This window comes from Liolophura sinensis, chromosome 13 (assembly GCF_032854445.1).
Source record: "Liolophura sinensis isolate JHLJ2023 chromosome 13, CUHK_Ljap_v2, whole genome shotgun sequence".
Taxonomy (NCBI): domain Eukaryota; kingdom Metazoa; phylum Mollusca; class Polyplacophora; order Chitonida; family Chitonidae; genus Liolophura; species Liolophura sinensis.
The window spans coordinates 29061221-29084579 of record NC_088307.1 but is presented as its reverse complement, the minus strand read 5'-3'; the positions used below and the strand labels follow the sequence as shown (position 1 = coordinate 29084579).

At 43.0% G+C, this 23359-nt stretch overlaps 1 protein-coding gene across 1 annotated transcript in view; it reads left to right on the top strand.

Annotated features, from left to right (window-relative positions):
- LOC135481048 (deleted in malignant brain tumors 1 protein-like) overlaps positions 1-23142 on the top strand; it is a 60362-nt gene extending 37220 nt beyond the window's left edge. The window contains exons 31-50 of the mRNA XM_064760978.1: positions 1009-1184; positions 1529-1676; positions 3099-3271; positions 4112-4325; positions 5194-5366; positions 5793-6029; positions 7657-7825; positions 8993-9120; positions 9417-9576; positions 11365-11474; positions 12239-12367; positions 12598-12792; positions 13273-13515; positions 14253-14447; positions 16748-16933; positions 17503-17685; positions 18142-18327; positions 18734-18919; positions 20314-20515; positions 22608-23142. Coding sequence (XP_064617048.1) covers positions 1009-1184; positions 1529-1676; positions 3099-3271; positions 4112-4325; positions 5194-5366; positions 5793-6029; positions 7657-7825; positions 8993-9120; positions 9417-9576; positions 11365-11474; positions 12239-12367; positions 12598-12792; positions 13273-13515; positions 14253-14447; positions 16748-16933; positions 17503-17685; positions 18142-18327; positions 18734-18919; positions 20314-20515; positions 22608-22713 — 3499 coding nt within the window. The 3' untranslated portion in view covers positions 22714-23142. The remainder of the gene's footprint in view (positions 1-1008; positions 1185-1528; positions 1677-3098; positions 3272-4111; positions 4326-5193; positions 5367-5792; positions 6030-7656; positions 7826-8992; positions 9121-9416; positions 9577-11364; positions 11475-12238; positions 12368-12597; positions 12793-13272; positions 13516-14252; positions 14448-16747; positions 16934-17502; positions 17686-18141; positions 18328-18733; positions 18920-20313; positions 20516-22607) is intronic.
- The last annotated feature ends 217 nt before the right edge of the window (positions 23143-23359 follow it).

The following is a 23359-nucleotide window of genomic DNA, read 5'->3' as shown; positions in this document are numbered from 1 at the left end:
TGGTTCACAATTGTGTCAAATTCCGTTCAGTCCAGGACTAGGAATCATACATTTATTGCGTTGAATTACAAAGCCTTGTTGGATCTATGGACAGTTGCAGTCAAACCTCAGCTGAGATACATATTTTGTTATTGAAACCTATATTGTAACATCGTATACGAGTTGCACACTGGTTTCATTCTTTCTCCTAGAACATACCTTCCGTCTCTCCAACATCATTGAAAACTGTTGACCGCTTCTCTTTGCATGATTCCGTTCTAATTTTGTATTTTGAGTGGGAGGGGGGGGGGTTGCTTTTTTTTTTTTGCTTCTTTTTTTTTTGGTGGTTGTGTTAAACGTCGTTCTGCGAATTTGTGATTATTGACTCGGAACGTCCTTATTGCTTGACGGCTACTATATCGGAATGTCTGTTTCGATGCATTGATTTGATCTCCTACTGAGTTCAAAAAGAATTCTATACCAATATGTTAACTAGATCTGCTGTTGTACTACATGTAATCTGGACATCTGCACTGGCTGCTGGGTTTTGCTGAAACCTTTGGTATGACCTGATTCCAGCATTACACAATGTAGCCCTAACATTTATTTATTTACGGCTTTGTGATTTACGCCGTACTCAAGAATATTTCACTTACACGGCGGTGCCAGCATTATGATGGGGAAAGTCCGGAAGAGCCTGAGGAAAACCCACGACCATTCGCAGGCAAGATCTTCCCACGTACGGCCGAAGAGGCAGCCAACCTGAGCTGGACTTGAACCACAGCGACCGCGTTTGTGCGTGATTCTTGGGTCATGGCGCCGTGCTGGCGTGCGTAGCTATAACTAATGTAACAATTACATCTTGTGATCCACTACGCCTTTTATCACATATTTTGCCTTTTTGCATTGAGCAGAAAAGTATTAACTGGATTTAGCCATATTTCGATGGAAATGACTCACTGAAAACTGTTCAGCAGTGTAGTTGTTTGGAAATATTTGTCGTGTTATGTCGTCTCATTTATTTATTAGAGATGGAGCGGTGGCCAAACCTGTAGCCCGTCCGTTCGGTAGAGGGTCGGGTCCCATCTGGATAGACGACACAAGCTGTACCGGACGGGAGAGTAGCATATTCGAGTGTCAATTCAAACCCCTAGGGCAGTCCAACTGTGATCATGGCGAAGATGTTGGCGTCGTCTGTGTGTCAGGTGAGTATGGCGTTGCAGTGAGGAAATGGAGAAAACACATCAAGTACAAAAATATAGTTGATTGTGTGTTCTGTGTGGAAAGCATTATTCGTTTTTGATGTGGCGCACATGTAGTAGATCATAATACAACAGCGTTTTTATTTGGTTTTCTATGGCCCAGTAACGTGAATTGTCATAAATCTCGCTTATGGCATTCAGTGCTTTATGGAACAAATTTAAATTCAACAAAGGATAAGGTCTGAAACCTAAAGACAGGAAAATCTCTGCGGTACTTGCAGAAGTACAAGCTTCTCTGCTTCCGCAGAACAAATCCGCGATAGACTCATTTTGCGCTTTTCCACTAGGTGGCGTTAGTCTACGACTCGCTGGTGGACCCAATCAGAATGAAGGGCGGTTAGAACTGCAAGTGAACGGCACGTGGGGGACGATCTGTGATGACAGCTTCGGTACAACGGACGCCCAGGTGGCCTGTAGAATGATGGGTTTTCCCTAGTGAGTATTGGGTGCTCAAGTGGCCTGTAGAATGATGAGCCTCCCTTAGTGAGTATTGGGTATTAATGAATATTGGCGGCTCAGGTTGCCTGTAGAATGATGGACCTCCCATATTGAGCATTAGCAGTTCATTGTGGCCTGTAGAGTGATGGACCTCCCATAGTGAGTACTGGCAGTTCATTGTGGCCTGTAGAGTGATGGACCTCCCATAATGAGCACTAGCAGTTCATTGTGGCCTGTAGAGTGATGGACCTCCCATAATGAGTACTGGCAGTTCATTGTGGCCTGTAGAGTGATGGACCTCCCATAGTGAGTACTGGCAGTTCATTGTGGCCTGTAGAGTGATGGACCTCCCATAATGAGCACTAGCAGTTCATTGTGGCCTGTAGAGTGATGGACCTCCCATATTGAGCATTAGCAGTTCATTGTGGCCTGTAGAGTGATGGACCTCCCATAGTGAGTACTGGCAGTTCATTGTGGCCTGTAGAGTGATGGACCTCCCATAATGAGCACTAGCAGTTCATTGTGGCCTGTAGAGTGATGGACCTCCCATAATGAGTACTGGCAGTTCATTGTGGCCTGTAGAGTGATGGACCTCCCATAATGAGCACTGGCAGTTCATTGTGGCCTGTAGAGTGATGGACCTCCCATAATGAGTACTGCCAGTTCATTGTGGCCTGTAGAGTGATGGACCTCCCATAGTGAGTACTGGCGGCTTATGTGGCGTGTAGAATGATGGGCCTCCCTAGGTGAGTATTAGGCGCCCAAGTTGCATGTAGAATGCTGGGTTTCCCTTTGTGAGTATTGGGCGCCCAGGTGGCCTGTAGAATGATGGGCCGACCTTGGTGAGTATTGGGTGCTTAGGTGCTCTGTAGAATGATGGGTCTCCCTTTGTACTGAGTGCTCATGTGGTCTGTAGATGGATGGGCGTCCCGTAGTGAGCATTATTGTTATCAAATCTCTGTCAAATGTTCACTTGAACTGACGTACCTCCTTATTGCTTTGCCCACCCAACGAGGTCAAACTGGTGTGATCATTTGTGAGCGTTTGCGTAAGCCTACCAGTGTGGAGAGTTAAGACCCACAGTGATGTGGGACAAAACTTACAACCAGCCGCAGGTTACTGGAAGGACCATCCTACGTACGATTGGAAGGGAAGCCCAGTTCGGTATCAGTACAAATACTGTGAATGGTTAGACCATTACGAATCAGCCGTTCGTTTAAAACGGTATTCTACACAAATATTTCGGCATTGGAACTGGTTGCATAAGGTTGATTTATTATTGGACTGGTGTTTTACGCCGCATTGAAGAACATTGCAAATAAGGTTTTAAAGCTGTGATAAAAGACCACTAGAGAAACAAAGACACAAAACGTTGTAAGCGTTTGTTCTCTCTCTCTCCCCTCCCCTTTCTACCCAAAGTCTTGGAGCGAGGTTTTTCGGGAAGGCTCGTTACGGAATGGGAACTGGGCCGATCTGGTTGGATGACCTGAGGTGTGTAGGGAGGGAGACAACTCTATTGGATTGTGGCAGTCGAGGACTTGGGCACCACAACTGTCATCACACCGAGGACGTAGGGGTCTTGTGCACAGACAGTGAGTTCTTCCCGCAGGGTTTTAAACCATGATTTTAACCAACGACCGGTGACACCAGTTTAGAAAATATGCTTTTTAATGATATCAGTATGACATGAGCTCAGTCCTGCATGGGTTCAAACCGCAAAAGCTTTGAAACATTGTTACCTCTTCTTTGCCTGTCACATTAACGTTACAGAGTCTGTCCAGTTTGGATGGGTTTCCATATACTGTAGGCCTAACTGCATTTAAGTGCGGTGCCATGTTTCATTTCCTTTAGGGGCCTACGTGGCTCATTTGGTTAGCGCGCTAGCCACAAACCAGTAGCCTCTCACCAATGCGGTCGCTGTGAGTTCAAGTCCTAGTCATGCTGGCTTCCTCTCCAGTCGTACGTGGGAAGGTCTGGCAGCAACCTGCGGATGATGGTGGCTTTCCACCTGGCTCTACCCTGTTTCCTCCCACAATAATGCTGGCCGCCGTCGTATAAGTGAAATATTCTTGAATACGGCGTAAAACACCAATCAAATCAATAAATCATATCAAATCATTTTCCTTACACACATGCTAGAATACACGAGGTGTGGAATCACACCCAACCTGAGACATGGAGTTTGTGAAAGTCCCCGCTCTCATTGTTTAAACTGTTAACGGCGCTCGTTAACAGGTGCGGCATTGTGTCCTCTCCTTTGTTTTTGAAATTATGCGTCGAAACAGACATTCGTATACCAGCCATCAACAATTATGGGCGTTTGTATGTCAGTTGCGTTTCACTGAAGTGAAACATGTCTCATCAGCATGATTGCACTGACCCTGCCTGCCACGACGTCACACTTTCATGACCGACCTGCGTTATCTCCACAGACGGAGTCACCACCCTGGAACCCACACGTCGCACCTTTACCACGGCCATCCCTACCCCAGACCCTACCCGCGTCTTTGTGCGTCTAACAGGCGGGCCCACGGCCTATGAGGGACGTGTCGAGGTGTACTACGGAGGCGTGTTCGGTACAATCTGTGACCACTCCTGGAGCACTGGTGATGCCAACGTCGTCTGTGGGATGCTGGGATACGACCGGTGAGTATGTGGTAAAGTCAACCGATTTAGCGATCACAAGATCATCACTGATCAGCTTTCTAGCCTTTCTCACATAATGCCATAAGGAGCTGACGAATTCCAGTGTATGAAACATGCTGATGTATGTTTGACATGGACTTGTAAACGTTACAATACAGATAAAAGAGTTTTCCCTGCGACACTTGAACAAATAAGAAAATCTTCTTCAGATATCATGAAATGAGGGCAAAAATGGAAACAATAACATCAAAAAGTTCAGTATATTAGCTGAACACGTATCAGATAAATAAACAGACCTGCGGTCCTCGAAAAGTGAACACGTCCGTTCTGCGCAATAATAATTAAACATTTTTTTTTCTTAAGTAGCCATATCTCGTGGATGATGTGTGGCCAGGTATCGATTATCACATTGCCGTCACTACTTTGATTTATTTTTTTATTTACTTTATTGGTGTTTTACGCCGAAAAGAATATTTCACTTATACGACGGCGGCCAGCATGAAGGCACAATGACGGTAAGAGGAAACCGCACGGAGCCCGGGAGAAACCCACAACCGTCCGCAGGTTTGCTTGCAGGCCTCCTCATGTACGACTGGAGAGGAAGCCAGCAAGAGGTGAGCTTGAACTCACTGCGACCGCATTGGTGAGATGGTCCTGGGTCCTTGCGCCGCTCTGGCGTGTTATAAATCCCTTGACCACGGAGGCCCCCAACTCTGATTTAAGCGGCTTTTCCACAGGCTTTCCTCGCAGCGGTACTGAATAAAAACTGCAAAACTGCAAAAGTACTGCAAAAATTGAAATTTTCGAACATCGAGACTTTAGACTGCTCGACTTTACTGTATCGACGTTGTGTTTTTGGTCATTGCAGGACGAGCGCCGTGGCCATCACTGGTGCGGGGTACGGTCAGGGGACCGGTCGCATATGGCTGGACAACGTCCAGTGTAACGGTAACGAGAATCATGTGGCACGGTGTCGCTCTACTGGCTGGCATGTTCACAACTGTGGTCATCAAAACGACGCTGGAGTCAAATGCACCTCTGGTAAGATAGAGTGGCTTTCGTCAGAGGAGATCACTGCTGCTAATGATTTATGCCAATAAAGGTCAAAAGGTGGAACAGTTTATCCTCGCAAATTTGAAGGAAGAGAGTCTGTTTGCGATATTTGCGTTTAAACTTTTGTACATGCATAATTTTTGTGTGAACTCTCTTCTCGCAAAATAATTTTACTGAGTGATGTTCTCGAAATAAATTTCAAACCAACCTACTGTTTCTAATGTACTGTTGGAGTTAATACCATCTCGTACAGACGGATCAAAGATGCCACTCGGTGCACCGAATACATTTCAAGTCGAAAAAATACTTAACTTATTTAACCCACAAACAGAAATCTTAAATATTCGTGTACCTAAACAATTTTATTGACCCAGATCAACTTAACAGCTTCACTTCTTTTCGTCATGCTGGCAGATGTACGTCCAGACAACTTTATCGTGGTGATTACACGTACCAATCCGTCAATCATCCGCATGGATCTAACAACGTACAGCTACGTGACCATCCCACATGACGCCCATAGCAACCCGTTCGGCATCGCCTACGACCCAATTGAGGCGCGGGTGTTCTGGACGGACGTCGGCGTACGCCAGATCAGGAGCTCGAACCTGGACGGGACAGAGAAGAAGACGGTTACACAGCTGGGCACAGGTATAGTCAGGCCTTACCCAGGTGTTTGGGGATGGAGCTAAGGCTGGTACAGCTACAGCTATAGGTCCAATAGTGACACGGCGGGGTGCCTCCAGAAGACTCTTTGCCTTCTGGACGGTAGGGCAGAGCATTTTAGAGATCCTTAGCTCCACTATCTATGACAACGTAAGCAGTCAAGTTCCTGGATAAGATGGCCTGTTAGTGCCATTCATTAATATGACATTTTTGTACACTGTGAACGCCGTGTTAAACACTTCGTAGGTTAGATGTCAATGACTGGTTTCTTACTATGATCACTCCGGGTCCCTCCATGGCTGTTTTCTGACTATGGTGACTCCAGGTCCCTCCATGGCTGGTTTCTTGCTAAGGTCACTCCAGGTCCCTCCAAGACTGGCTTCTTGCCATGGTCACCCCAGGTCCCTGCACAACAGACACTGATCGCTGTTATGTAAGTGAGATATTCTTGAGTACAACGTGAATCCTGATCCAATAAATAAAGTCCTTCTATGAAACAATGAAAAGAGCTTAACAAAATCATGTCTCTGTGAAAGATGCATATATCTAACTGCCATGTGCTCCTGACCAGTGAACGCTAATAAATCTTTTTAAACGATCTACGAGAATAGGACGTAGACAAGTCTGTAATGGTACCATCGGTTTACATCACAGCCACATCTTTTCTGTCGCTTTCTTTCTAAACTTTTTAACAATTGAAAAAGCCGATGACTCGATCACACTGACTGCTTCTGCCTGATTGTCTTCCAACGGTTCACAGGCACAATAAAGCACTCTTAATTCAGTGGTAAACCGCTGATTCTTTCTAGCTGCTTGTCTTCCAAAGGTTCACAAACACAAAAGAAGCACTCTTAATTCAGTGGTAAACCGCCGATTCTTTCTGCCTGATTGTCTTCCAAAGGTTCACAACCACAAAAGAAGCACTCTTAATTCAGTGGTAAACTGCTGATTCTTTCTGCCTGATTGTCTTCCAAAGGTTCACAACCACAAAAGAAGCACTCTTAATTCAGTGGTAAACCGCTGATTCTTTCTGCTTGATTGTCTTCCAAAGGTTCACAGGCACAATAAAGCACTCTTAATTCAGTGGTAAACCGCTGATTCTTTCTGCCTGATTGTCTTCCAAAGGTTCACAGGCACAATAAAGCACTCTTAATTCAGTGGTAAACCGCTGATTCTGTCTAGCTGATTGTCTTCCAAAGGTTCACAAACACAATAAAGCACTCTTAATTCAGTGGTAAACCGCTGAATCCTTCTGCCTGATTGTCTTCCCAAGGTTCACAACCACAAAGATGCACTCTTAATTCAGCATTTCCCATGTCTTTCTCGCATCCAGAACGAACAGTCTCGTCAATGAACCATAGTGTTTCGTCTATGTTCAAAACCAGAACGGATAGCCGTGTTCTCATCAGTAAACCACTGATTCACTTCGCTTGTCGGTCTTTTCATCACCCAGGTTTTCAACCGAAAGGAACAGCGGTCGACTCACCAATAAACCACTGATTCATTTGGCTTGACGGTTTGGTTTCTCGTCACTCATGTCTTCGTCCGGAAGGGATAGGCGTGGACTAATCAATGAACCACGGATTCATTTTCCTTGTTTTCTCTTCCTTAGGTGCTCAACCGGAAGGGATAGCCGTGGACTCATTTTCTCGGACTCTGTACTACACGGACAGAAGCCGTAATCTGATTGGGTTAATGACACTCGATGGTCAAGTTCACAAATCTCTGATAACTAGCGGGCTTCGGGACCCACGGGGGATTGCCGTCCACCCTCAACAAGGGTAACAGCTGTGTAGGGTATCCACAATTAGTGCGTACAGAATACTTGTAATATAAAGCACTGTCGTCATGTCATGATAACATTCCACGCAGGCTTTTCTCATTGATTCTTTTCTCGTCAGTTTCTCATTGATTCATTGAACTGGTGCTTACGAAATGTTGAAGAATATTTCATGATGGCCAGCATTATCATGAGAGAAAACCGGACAGAACCCTGGGGAAATTCACGACCATCTACAGATTGCTGGTAGACCAGTTTCTCAGAGAGACTTTCTATACAACTCTCTTGTTCATAACTCCAAGCTGAGGCAGTGACCAATGTAACTGACCTGTTCAAGTCCTGTTTCCGGTGTTCAGACTGTGCCGTGACGTCAGGGAAACTGTCAGATAATTGGCCAATTTGCGCTGGTTAACTGTGGGTTTGTGATGCTTTTCAAATAAACCAAATTTTCTGCAGCGTAAAATTAATATCAATCGCAATAATCCTGACAAAGTTTACTGTATGTGGTTATGTCAAGAGGTTCTTTCACTTACCGTATTTCTTCTCTTATTTGGGACACCTGGTCTGCTCATTTTAGGTAATATATATGTAATTCTAGTAGAAATATTGAGTTTCGTTTTTCTCACTTGGCTAGACCATTTAATGAACAACATACTTATACCTTTACTTTTGCAAAACACTGGTAAAGTAGTATTTTACTTTCAACACTACTAATATCGGTCTCAAATTTTAGAACAATTATGGGTAGGAAGTTTGAAATTTAAAGGGTGTAGAGAGGTTGTTAGTAAACCTTCGTGTTTAATTTCGGGGTGTATTGTGATACAAGAACGTCTCTTCGTAGCAAAACATTCCTGTCAATATAACCTTTCATGTGAGAAAAGGTATTAGCAGAGCGATTCCTATCCCCCTCCCCCAACCACTGACATTCTGACACCTTAACACCGGCATGACTAGTACTTCGCCTATCATCTTTTACGGAAATCAGGACCCAACAAGTCGGGGAATACCCTTTTTAATGTTTTTCCTAGTAACCAAAAGTTTTTTTGTCCACAGATTTTCTTTGTTAGCAAACAATTTTGTTAGAAGAGCAGGTCTTGATAGCATAAAGTTTTTCTTGTCATTACAGCCATTTGTGATAGTACAATATGTTTTCTCACATGTTGTGCAGAATTATGTTTTGGACAGACTGGGGTTACCATCCCAAAATTGAGACAAGTAACATGGACGGAACAGATCGCCTGTCCATTGTGTCGTCTAGTCTGAGATGGCCAAATGATATTACCATTGGCTACCAAGGTCAGTTTGTTTTATTTACCCAGCAGTGCAAATTAGGTATTTTTAGTGAAGAAAGTGAAATTTGCCGTATACAGGTCTGTAAACTTGGACACAACGGTAATAGTTTAAATCAGATTTGTAAATTTTGCATTCCGTCCGTTTGAATATGACAGCACCACTACGGCTGAGTGGTTAGACCGCCCGACTCGGTTTAAGCTATTTGCCAGTCACGCAATAATTGCAAACCGACTGGGGCGCAAATGATTGTACCTAATGTCGTTGTGTTTGTTTTGTACGATTTACGTCTTGTATTTTAGAACGCAAGATCTACTGGTGCGATGCTGGAATGAGGCGTATAGAGTCCGCGGATTTTGATGGCAGGAACCGTCATATATTGCTAACCGAGAGCAGGACAGCCTCCTATCTGGGCCTGGCATTGGACAGACAGTACCTGTACTATACTGACAGTAACCTTAGGTGAGGGACGCCCATAGTAAACCATACATTTCGAATCTATGCGGCGCAACATATATTCGTACACCAGTCATCAACAGTAATGGATTTATTTTTTTATTTATTTGATTGGTGTTTTGCGCCGTACTCAAGAATATTTGACTTATACGACAGCAGCCAGCATTATAGTGGGTGAAAACCGGGCAGACCACTGGGGAAACCCACCATCATCCGCAGGTTGGTGCCAGACCTTCCCACGTACGGCCGGAGAGGAAGCCAGCATGAGCTGGACTTGAACTCACAGTGATCAACAATAATGGACATGATGTGTCAATAGTCACACGATCTCTTTCCGAATCAGCGTTCCACACAAACCACGAATGAACTACGAAAATATATAACGTTAAACCTAGGACTGTGACATATACACAGAAGCAGCGAATGCATGAAATATGTAGAAAATGTGTATCTAGGCGTTGAAGCAGACATATCTATACGTATACCAATCGTCGACCATAATGAACGATCCAGGTTAATAATCGCAAGACCAAATTTACAAACGTTCAACAGAATCCACCAATGAACTAAAAAGTATATGAAGTAATAAGTTAAGTCAGTAAAGAGAAGAAGTCGAGCTAAGATGACGGGCAGACACAAGGTATGTGAATAAAATCAGTATCCAAAATGTGTACCATGCTAGTATATAACTTGTCCAGAATTAAATTATGCCTTACGTCCCGCAACTATATTAGATTATAATAATTCTAAACTGACAAGTACCTCCGACGACGATTGATGAGTGACTAATAATAAGTTGGCTCCAGTCTCACGGGTTCGACCTCGGGTTTATAGCTAACATTAACACTGAAAAATCTGTGCGTCGAAACAGACATTCGTATACTAGCCGTCAACCAATAATGACGTCCCAGGTCAGTAACCGCAAGGCCATTTCCCAAAACAACATATAACACAAACCACCAAATATAAGCGTCATGTCTGACATTCATATATCATTCGTAGTCCGTAAAAGGCGTTCCAAGTCGATAATCGCATGATCCATTTCCAAAACAACGTTTAAAACTAGTTCCCAAAGACAAGGCATGTAAGAAATTATACAAATAAGAAATAAAGCCGGTAAAGAACTAAGAAGAAGTATATAAAGTACGAAAATATAACGGAATCATGCAAAGAGATATAATATTCCTACTAGTTTAACATCCACTGACGTTAGGGGTTTGTCGGATATCAGTATTATTCACAGTATTGGTGTACTATCTCGTCCAACAGAAAAATCTGTTTGAAACACAAGCGCCACCTCGTGTTCAAAGTGCATGCAGGTGTGAAGAAGGCCGTAAGCACAAAGTGCGATTGCGGTGTGAATGCGCACAGGAAAACGACTTTAGAACGATTCACGTGTTTAGAATTTCAGCAGATGCTGTAGGCCTTGAAGCCGTAGCCAAGAACTTTGTTCTGAAAAAACAAAACAGAATAAAGGCGGCTAGGTGAGAGAAGTATGCAATAAACGCACAACCAGAATAAAAGCGATTTGGTGTACCTGGACAAAGGTACATGTATGCAAAAAACGCAAAACCAGAACAAAAGAAGTTAGGTGCAGCTCGACAGAGACACATGTAGGAAAAAAAAAACGGTGAACCAGAACAAAAGCGGTTAGGTGGAGCTAGACAGAAGTATGCACGAAAACTTTGACAACTCCCTTAGGGACAACAGACTGGTCATAATATTGAAATAGAAGCGATTATCACCACTAAATGTTGTTTTGTTTATTGTCTCTGCCATCTGCTATGTTCACAGAAACATAATGAAGCTGTCTAAGTCAGGGGGACGTCCCACGCCTATCGGACCCGCCACTTTTGTTCGACTTGCCGGAATAGCGCTACACAAATCTGGTTTTGATCCTTCAGGTAAGTCCAGGGGTGCGGAGTGCACCAAAGTATACCCTCCCACCCAAAGTGGTTGTGCTGATTCAACCTGATGTGTGTGCGCCCCAGTTCTGATTGGTAACGTCTATGAAGCTGTGTTCGCTAACACACCCTAACGATGTGTTGTCTCTGCAGAGGCATGTGGTCTTTCACCAACTAGGTCGTTTGTTCGTATCCAGCTCTCGGTGACTTGACTGAGAGTTTTTGTCACGAGGGCTGTCGGTTTCGCTCTAACCCAGTTTCTCCCACAACCGAAGCTGCCATGTAAAATATTCTCGATTGCCGCAAAGTATACTAATGAAACGAAAGCAGCATCTTTCACTTGAGCTCCTGTGTATTGTGTATTGATATGAAAACCGTATAATGCTTGCGCTCACTATTCGGAGGTCAGATATCGTAGTGGATCCCTAAATTTACTTATCGCCTACTAGATCTAGGTCCGAAGTAACGACCACTTTTACCAATCTAGTGAACATTCGTATACCACAGGTCAACAAAAATAGACGTTACAGATTGTTCTGTTGTTCTATTACCTTCGTTCTATTACAACGAGTGAATGATCCGAATCAACTTTACAAATTACTAGAGCATGAGTTTAACTGAACCAGGAGCATGCGGGTTAAAAGTTAATGTATCCTTGGATCTTGCAAGTGACAAGTCAGACAGCGGTAAGTAGATCTAAACTTGACGAGATAGACAATATCGCATACATGCATCAACATAAAACCAATCTTTTTTGTTTCCAGGAACAAACGCGTGTTCACAGGGGAAAGGCGGCTGTGCGTTTCTCTGTGTCCCGACCCCCGGGAACGGCAAGATGTGCTTGTGTCCCGACGGACTGACTCTACAAGCGGATGGGGTTTCCTGCAGCAAAAGTAAAATCTTACAATCTTATGCTTGTGCCCTATGTTCTGACAACTAAAGCAGTGACTTGTCAAGAATACTTTTCATATAATGATGAAATGTTCAGAGATTAAAACAGCATCTTTACTATAACAGTTTCGTTATAAAGCCTTCTACAGCCTCCTCAGGGAATATCGTGGTGTCAATGCCAGAGTTCTAAACGTAAGGGGCTTTATATATTTATCATGTTCTTTCATTTCAGATGTCCCGTGCTCTCCGCTAGCCGCTCCTACCCACGGCCATTTGTCTCCAGCAAACTGTACCACACGGCGGGCCGCACTTGGCACCGTCTGCTCGGCTTCATGTGACACAGGTTTCACGCTAAATGGTCACAACAAAGTCACGTGTCTGGACAACGGTCAGTGGAGCACCTATGGCAGTTCTCTTACCTGTGCAGGTAACTTTGTACTATACGGTTTGTATTTTGGTTGTTTAATCCAAGGATCCAAAATGTTCTCACTGGTCGCTGCCGAATAAAGGAAAAATCCATACGCCAATGAAATGCATAAATAGATTGTAGTGCACAGACATTAAGCTCTGCACTGACACATTTGTTTGAAACAAAAGAATCTGAATAAATACACATGTACATTTCATTTTATTTTGACTTTCATAAAGAGCTTGGTAAGTGTTGAAAGTGAAGACGCTTTTTCTCAATATACACACTGCCATTCTGCATTATATACACTTTCAAAGAGAGGTCAAGAATTGCTGACATTGTTTTTCATTACAAATGGAGGTAGATTTTCTGAATAAATATATATCTCCATTTCATCTGGTTGTGACTCTCACAGAGAATTCGAAACATGCTGAACAGCACCGTAGCAATGCCTTAGCACCCTCCCTCTTTGTATCAGTAAACAATGTTGTTTTTCAGACACCCAGCCCCCAACGGTGACCTGTCCTGGGGACATGACTGTCACGGCTGACAGGGGTTCGCTCCTAGCCATTGCCCGCTGGAGTGACCCCACAGTTACGGACAACTCAGGGACAGCAGTGAAAGTTGTCCAGAGCCAGCAGTCTCCGGCGACGCTACCAGAGGGTCCGCACACGGTGTTTGTCACAGCCACGGACACCAGCGGCCATACTAGCTCCTGTAGCTTTACCATCAAAGCCCGAGGTACAGGTCTAGTGTGTTTAGGAATGGAAGCGACAGAATTTTTAAAATAGGCTTGTAGGGGTGCTGTTGTTGGAGGCCCACAAGACCAGGGCCCGGGGCCGTGCCGGAATATAATGGGCCGTAGACGCACTGTTAACCCCATTTTGACCATTTCACGTCAACACACACTGAATGTAAACTTTATATACTGATCTTGAATTTTTTTTTAATATAAGATTTAATAAGAATGGTTAATTTAGGTTGTCTTACCTTACTGCGCAAAAAGGAGTGGAAATTTACCGCTGAGTACACAAATTTTGCCCACCGAATTTAATGAAGATGGTTATATGTAGCGTGCACATAGAAGGTTGTTTTCTCCACAAAACGTTCCGCAAGTTTCTAAGCTTACAGCCTTCACATGTCTCTCCCTTTCCTACCACGCTGTGGTTTCTTTGGGCCTTTCACGTTGTGCTTTCGAGTTGAGATTTCTTCCTAATGATTAACGTTGGAGATCGGTCTGATGTCCCTTGATTGGATTGACAAGTGATGGAAGAATATATGGTGTGAAGTTTAGATTTATGAGCTTGGTTATGACCATTTTATTTTTAAAATTTACATCTTTTTCCGTTTTTTGTAAGAATTCCTTTCTCGGTATTGATTTCTTCCGGATGAAAGGAGTAAAACAAAAATGAAATGCGCGAATTCAATTAGTTCCATATTGAATTCATCTCTTACGTATTTTCTCTTTTTTCACACAGTAATAAGATGCCCTCAGTTAACGCTCCCCGCACATGCCTACTTGACCACGTCCTGTCCGAATAATTATGGCGCTACCTGCCCTCTGCAGTGCCAGGACGGTTACAGAGCAGCCAGCCAATCAGGACCGTTACAGGCGTCATGTGACCTCACCAATGACAACAATCCAAAATGGACTGTGTCTATCAACTGCCAAGGTCTGATGTCTTTTCACTGGATCTTAATCTTATACTCTAAACTCCTGCACCAAGCAGTTGTGGCCAAATTCATTATAAAGTGATTCGCTGCAGTCATTGTCACTTGTCAAAGACAATTCCAACACTGGCAGATATTTTGTGTGGTCTTGCATAAGATAAATCGCCTTGGTTCCTTACGTGTAATGGAAGAATAGGTATCTAACACGAACGATATTGCATTAGGACGCAATAGGCAGTATTTAAATAAATAAATAAACAATACGCCTGTACGCATGTAGACCTACGTGACTCCGTAAATAAAATGACGGCCAAAAGAAACTTTACGAAGAGTCGAAATCAACTTATTTTGCCAAAGCAAAAAACAGGATGTCTGAAGTTTAGTATATTGAAAAGACCAATGACTTTAGATATTGAAAGTCTTGAGTAAGAACGGATAAAGCAACCCTCAAAGTGAACGAACAGAGCAGGGGTAGAAATATAGCCATTCCACCTTGGTTAACAATGGGCAAAGCATACAAAAATTTGATTATTTTTAAAATCAGTCAGTATCAAAACCAATCAATATCGCGTGTGGCCACCCCTTTGCTTCAATGCATGCAAAAACTCTCCGACGCATAGAAACAGTCAGTCGTCTGAGAAGATGATGTGGGATTCGTTGCCATTCATCTTGGAGAGCGAACGCCAGTTCTTGTCTTTCTCGACGACCCATGATATCCCATGATAGGTGTTCTGTGGGGGACATATCTGGGGAACGTTCAGGCCACGGCAAGACGTTGACGTCGTTGGCGTGAAGGAAGAACTCGAACTGTATGGGGCCTGGCGTTGTCATGCTGGTACAGGACACCACGTGGCTGCCGTTGAATGAATGGCAGGACAACAGGACGTAGAATTTCATCCACGTAACGTTGAGCTCTTAGGTTCCCGTAGATGATGACCAGTGGTGTCTGTTCCTCTTCACAAATCCCACACCTTCACGCTGCCGCCACCCAATGGTACCACCTCCTAGACGCATGATGCAGCCGTTCGTTCGCCTCTTCCACGGTAAACTCGCTGTCTGTCATCGGCTCGGAACAGGCAGAAGCGGATTTTATCCGTGAAAACAATACGTTGCCAATCACATCACTGCCAACGGCGTACAATTCGAGCCCCATCACAACCTCTGGCGACGATGTTCGGCTGTCAACAACTGCCCTCTGAATGGTCGATAGGCCCTAATTTCGTGAGCCATGAGTCTCCTGCACACGGTCTGCCGACTGACCCGGCGACCTAAGGCATTAACTGACGATTACGTCAGTCAGGAAGCGGTTCCTCAGGTGTAAGGTGCGCAGGTATCCGTCTTCTCTGGGCGTAGTTACCCTAGGCCTGCCTGTTCTTGGCCTTTCCGATGTCTGCCCTGTCCGTCTGTAACAGTTACACGAGAGCAGCCGAATGTTTTTGCAATGTGGGCATGGATGGCTCCCATGGATACCATACCCAGGGCCCTCTCGCGTTTTTCTGGAGTCAATCGAGGGATTACTTTTGTGGGTTTTAGTCAGTGTGGAAGTCCAGGACACTATGTGTAACGTTTTTATACACTTATAACATGTGCAGTTGCGGCCATCTATGGGTCACGTGATTTTTTAACTTTCTTCGTTTTCTCACAACAAATTCGTGTGGGCGTACATGACGCTTGTCGCACATGGGAATATGGTTCGTATAATGTTTTCCTACAATAATTTGGTATTAACTGGCTGAAAAGGCTGGTTAAATTTAACTCAAGGAGTCGTAAAATTTCTTTAGGCCGTCAGTTTATTACATGCAGTCAACGTCTTGCGTGATTTGACACAAACTGATGAAATAATATCACATTTACATGCATTAACATGTCAAACAATAAAGGGAACAAGTAAACCAAGGTAAACGGCGTTAAAACAAACAGAGCTAAAAAATACATCATGTATATTATATCTGAAACCGTATAATAAGAATTTATTACATTGATATTCTTTAGATTAAGAACAAAAACGCCCGTCATTCAAAACGTCTGTGTACAGGTAGCATATCGAAGAAACGTTAACACCCTCTGGTTATCCAGTTAGTTTTTTTGTGCGTGAAGTCAGTCTGCATTTTTGTCATTTTCGCTTCGCGCAGACTCTTGGGACTGTCTTACGAAACAACTTACGCCTGTCGCAACTTTCCATTTCAACGTATTGTGAAGATCACGTCAGCACGTTAAATGCGCTTGACGTACACACATAGCTTTGAGAAGTTCCTGTTTTTCCTTGAAAACGCCTAACAACTCTCGTTTGTTTCTCTTATAGCCGTGACTTGTTCCGCCTTAACTGCCTCTGCACACGCCTCCATATCCGGATGTACCAGCCCATACAAGGTTGGGTCCGTGTGTTCACAGGTCTGTACCAACGGATACACACAGACGGCCGGATCATTGTCTCGACAGTGTCTACAGGATGGCAGCTGGAGCGGACAAGACATTGTCTGTACAGAAAGTATGTTATAGAGTGGCCAAGACATTGTCTGTACAGAAAGTAGGATATAGAGTGGCCAAGACATTGTTTGTGCACGCTGTAGGTTATAGAGGGGACAAGACATTGTACACATGGAAGGTTATCAAGGGGACAAGACATAATCTGTACACGGAGTAGGTTAAAGATTGGACAAGACATTGTACACGGAGTAGGTTATAAAGTGGGCAAGACATCGTCTGTACAAAGGGTAGGTTATAGAGGGGACAAGACATTGTCTGTACAAAGGGTAGGTTATAGAGGGGGCAAGAGATTGTCTGTACACAGAGTAGGTTATAGAAGGGACATGACATTGTACACACAGCAATGTTTATACCGGATAAAAGATTGTCTGAAACCAAAGAGCAGTATTTTGAGACATAACTCATTTTTTCCTTTTTCACAGAGTAGGATTTATTATGGACAAGGCTGTAATCTATACACAGAAAACAGGAAAAATTAGTATGTTGTTGTGTAACCAACATAGTTCCAAGTAAACCAAGCAAATGTGATAAATTTAAATTAAGAATAAGTTTTTCTATGTTTCTCACCAGCTGTGACCTGCAGTGGTCTGTCCGCCCCTCAAAACGGGGGACTTCTCTGTCAGCCTCCCTACAACGTGGGAAATATCTGCACACAGACCTGCAATGCCGGATTTGCCGCCAAAGGAGGGCATCCTGTTCGCCAGTGTCTGACTTCCGGTCAATGGAGCGGGAACGCCATCAGCTGTGTTAAAGGTTAGTCGGTTGTTAACCTGCCTTAGATTTGCAGACAATCGAAATGATGTAAGGTTAGATATTCATGCAGGCGAGAAAAAATGGAGCCATGGGCCTATTCAACATTCAGCCTTGCTGACTGTTGATTAGTTTTTGGGGTTCTGGAATTTTTTTAATCTGGGGCGGTAAAATAAATCAGTAAATTGCATTTTAAATTTTTCACTCAAATCAGAAAGGGTTTTGTGAAATCACATGAGACATGACACCAAACTTGAAAATAAATTCTTACGTTGAAGTTGTCAACCTTTATGACCTTTTGATCGGTATCTTCGTCGAGTGCAAAACGTGAAATCGATCATTCACTGCCTACTGTCTGCCAATATTTGTCATGCTGCACAACTTGATATGCTCCATTTCTTAAACCATTTCTGACGAGAAATCAATTTTCTTAGAGCAAGTTTTGTTGCGCCACTTCAGGAAAGGCGTGCCCTGCCCTGCCTGCCATCGCCAATGGTCACGTGAGTGGATGCAAAGCACCGTTTACCGTGGGTGCGACCTGTTCCCAAGAATGCTTGGGCGGATTTGTCATGAACGGTGGTACCCTCACCCGTCAGTGTCTAGCGGACGGCACATGGAGTGGAAAACCACTTAGCTGCAGTAAAGGTAACGAGGACGCAACGGTCATGAGATCAAATCCAGGTTGTTCCTAGCAACCTAATCCAGTTTTAGCAATGCATGATGTTACCAAATGCATATATGCTGTGGCATTGGCAGGTAGCTTTCCATGGAGACATAAGAAATGCCTTGCTTCTTCATCTAAAATTAACTGAAATTACATCAAGTTAAACTCTGTATGCGTACGGATTGGTGCTATAAACGGAAGAACGCTGTCGTGTGGTTTTTCTTCCTCCAGTCGGGAAATAATTAAACGCCTCTCCGCCCATAAAACTGAGGAATATCTCTTGAGGCTGATGTTAAAGAGCGATCAAATAAATAATAAATACAAATTAAATGTTAGTTATATTATTCACACCATTTCAAAAAGTGACAGATGCCATTCATGTTTCAGCCACCACTTGCCCACTGGCGGATTCACCAATCAATGGCAAGCTGTGGGGCTGTGGGGCGGGATCTGCTGTTAAGGCGACCTGCCTGCAAATGTGTAAGAAGGGATTTGAGGTTGTCTCTGGCACCCCTATCAGGCAGTGTACACCTGGTGGAACTTGGAATGGCCAGAGACTCAACTGTACCAAAAGTAAGTTTGCGGTCACAGAAGTTAGCAGTTATTGTATTTATTTATTGATTTGATTGGTGCTTTACGCCGCACTCAAAAATATTTCACATATACGAAATGGTGAGAAGAAACAGGGCAAAGACCAGAATAAACCCACGACCATCAGCAAGTCGCTTGCGGAGCTTTCCACTTACGGCCGGAGAGGCCGTTATTGTGGGATCACGTCACAAGATGTAATTTGGCGCACAGTATAGGCCAACAGAATGGCCAACACAAGGCGTATCTAGTCTGGTGTCATTCCTTTAGTTTGTGTTCTATGCATCTGCATGAATGGATTTTATCCTTCGGGCAAAATTTCCCCATTGGTATCGTAGTAGCGGTCGGCGGCCGTCTGTGCGGACGTGCATAAATGTATCCGTCTGTCCACTGCATTGTGAAAACTCTGCCCCTTGAGCGCTTATAGCCAGGCTAACCAAACGTTTGACATTGGAAAGAACATTGTGCGTTTTCGTTGATCTTGGTCAGTTTTTGTTTAACCTCAAATGGGTCATTTAATTTATATTTGATGACAGGTTATTGAAATTATTATATATTTTTGGTAACTTTTTAGTTAACTTTGGATTCTTCAAACTTGTGCCTTCCGTGCATATGTCCTCAATGAACTTGATATACTATGTTTATAAAGTGTTATATTTTCCTTTAAATGCTTTAGGAACACGCTATGTCTAGGATGTTTACTGTCAGGTTTATTAAACTCTTACAACATGCAAATTTAGACACTGGGAAGAACGCTTTTTTATTCTAGGCGACCTTGGCGAATATTTTCAAGGTCATCTACTACATTTCACCAATATTTTGTGAAGGGCACGCAAACAAGGTATCTCTTGAAATCTTTTCAAAATTTTCAAAAGCTTTTGAATAACCAATTTTTTAATTCGTCGTGACCAGCTATTTCAAGGTCTGTTCCGCTGTCGCCTTGAAATCACACGCTGTCTTACAACTGCACATATAACTTTGCATGTCAGACACTACTATCTTAGTAGCCTGCTGACAGCGTGTAAAAGCGTTGATTTAATGCACGCCATGGTCGGAATCTTTCTGCTTTTTATATCTCCAAACTAGACGATAAGTATATCTCATAAACATTTGTTTTCATAACAGTACTGGAATATCAACAACGGCACTTAAATCAGCGAATCTTATTTCCTATAAGCTGTTTCTTTTAAATGTCGCCTATATTCATCTCTATGTACCTGTAAGATCAGCCATTCTCGCTTCCCCAAATTGGCCTTTTTACAGACAGTTAAGTTGGCCCTTCATATAGTAGGCGTACTGTTCACATTTCTTCTTGTTTCATTCCTTTAAAGTCATGATGTTTCACGCTTTGCTTAAAAATTATATTCCTTCATTACAGTTTGTATCCAACAGAGGTGCCTCCACGAACCAGTCCCGGACGAGCGCTCAGACGGACGGTAAACCAACAGGCCCCGCGGGCGGTAAACCAACAGGCCCCGCGGGCGGTAGTGACAACACGCCAGCCGTCATCATCCTTGCCGTCCTCGTCTCTCTCCTCATTGTCGCCAGCGTCATCGCCGGATTGTACTACTTTAAACGGAAGTAAGCAAGAAAAGGAATGATTTCTAATTTTGAGTCTAAAGTTGAAAGGCGTTTAGTCTGTCATTTATAAAGATCTTGGAAGTGATACAAACCTATTTCCAGAATATCTGACACTCTATTTCATAGTCGTGTCTAATTCCCCTAAACCCGGGGCTTTATGATCATCGTGTTGAATTAGATCGTCACTGTGGCTATATGAACAGTTGCAATCAAAGCGCAAATGAGACATTTAATTTATTATCTACACGGTGCATGATTTTAGAACTGGTTTCATTCATTCGCCTAGAACATACTTTGCGTTTTTTCAACATCAGTGAAAAATGTGGACGGCTTCTCTTTGCATGAATCCTTTTTAACTGACAACACAGCATTTTGAGGCATTCTAGACCAGTGACGTCTACAATAATTACTTACAATAATTGTGATTCACCACGTTTTAAGCCTTGCCATGAATAGTTAGGGGAAAAAACTTGACAAGAGACCGTATTTCACGGGTGACGAGTGGCCATTTGTCAGCTATCACACTGTCGTCGCTGCTCTGGTTTTACTCTCTGTGCTGTACGTCTGTCACACTGTCGTTGCTGCTCTGATTTTACTATCTGTGCTGTACTTCTATCTCACTGCCGATGTGGCGTTAAGCCATAGTCATTTATTCATTCTATTACACTGCCGTCGCTGATCTAAATTTACTCTCTATGCTGTATGTCTATCACGCTGTCTTCGCTGCCCTGGTTTTACTCTTTATGCCGTACGTCCTCTCACACTGTCGTCGCTGCTCTGTTTTTACTTCTTATGCAGTACGTTTTTAATTATTTTATTTTCTTTCTTAATTCTTTGATGATTTGCGTTGAATGTTGTCTTAGGAAATGGCTTTGTGATTATTGCTTATTATGTAACGCAACTTTGACGTTGACGGCTATTATACTAGTATATCTGTTTAGGACGCATATGTTACTATATATTATTGATATTTACTAAATATTTAACACTACTTGGGGTCCTCCGTGGCTCAGTTGGTTAGCGCTCTAGCGAAGCGTAATGGCTCAGAAGCCTCTCACCAATGCGGTCGCTGAGAGTTCAAATCCAGCTCATTCTGGCTGCTGCTCCGGCTATACGTTGGGAGGGTCTTCAGCAACCTACGGATGGTCGTGAGTTTCCGCCGGGCTTTGGCTCGTTTCCTTTCACCATAATGCTTGCCGCCGTCGTGTGAATGAAATATTCTTGAGTACGGCGTAAAACACCAATCAAATAAATAAATAAATGTTTAACCATAGCAGAAGCTGGGTGTCATTAGTCTGCAACGACACCTGCGGAAAGGTCAAAGCTACCTTCCAAATGCAACTTACAACATTAGGATATGTTCTAAGCATCTGTTATAAGCTGAATTGATTGTAATTACCATAAAAACATATGCTACAGATACATGCGTATGCTACAGATATATACATATGCTACAGATACGTACATATGATATAGATACGTAAATATGCTACAGGTACATGCATATGCTACAGATACGTACATATGATATAGATACGTAAATATGCTACAGGTACATGCATATGCTACAGATACGTACATATAATATAGATACGTAAATATGCTACAGATACATGCATATGCTACAGATACGTACATATGCTACAGATACGTACATATGCTACAGATACGTAAATATGCTACCGATACATGCATATGCCACAGATACATACATATGCTACAGATACGTACATATGCCACAGATACGTACATATGCTACAGATACATACATATGCACAGATACATACATATGCACAGATACGTAAATATGCTACAGATACGTAAATATGCTACAGATACATGCATATGCTACAGATATATATACATGTGCTACAGATACTCACATATGCTACAGATACTCACATATGCTAAAGATACATACGTATATTTCCCCATTAACAACACATGCTACAGACACATACATATATTTCCCAATAACAGCATATGCTACGGATACGTACATAAATTCCCCGTGGTAGTTACAGTTACCTTAGCCAACGGATGCTTCGTAACACAGGACCCTGATCCATCACGTGACGTTTGATGTTGACAGATCAACCATGAAAGCGATCAGCAGTGCTAGCATCAGCCAGTCCAGCGGGTCTCGGGCCTTCGAGATGGAGCCAGGCGGTGGGCTGTACAATCCGACCTTCAGATGAACAACTCAAGTCTTACATGCAATAACACTGGATGAAATGTTACTATACTTCAAAGTCTTATTTAAAATATATTTGTACTGAAATCAACTTTTTTCCCACGAAAAGACCTAGTTTATACACAGTGACGAAATATAAGCTTGGATGCTCTTAACTATATTTCTTCCAAGCTCGAGCCCGCAAGCAACAACACCACAAGAACAGATCACAGTATCTACAAAATTGATCTCTTTTCCTTGTGTGTTAAGCATTATTTACTTATGGTTAATATATATTCAAATCTGTTAATATCAGGTTTATTCTGGTGATAAAGAACATAAATGCCAGCCAGGGTACAGGTACAAGAGTTTTGCCTTTATGTTGTACCATATCTAGGTTCCAGTTGATTTTGTTGGACATTTTTGTATTTTGTATTTGTTGCATCAAAGGGAAAATTAAATTATGGCTTTAACTTGTGTTTTGTTTTTCTGCTGCCTCCTTGAAACAGTTCTTTACCTGACGAGTTTGACCAATTCGTGAATTGGTTCGGGCTGTTTACTTGATTGATCGGCTATTTTCAATACATTCATTGTTTCTTTCACATTGCGTATGTAAAGGTGACATGCTTCGACCTATACAGCGTCCACGTCAAGACCTCCAATCCTTGAAT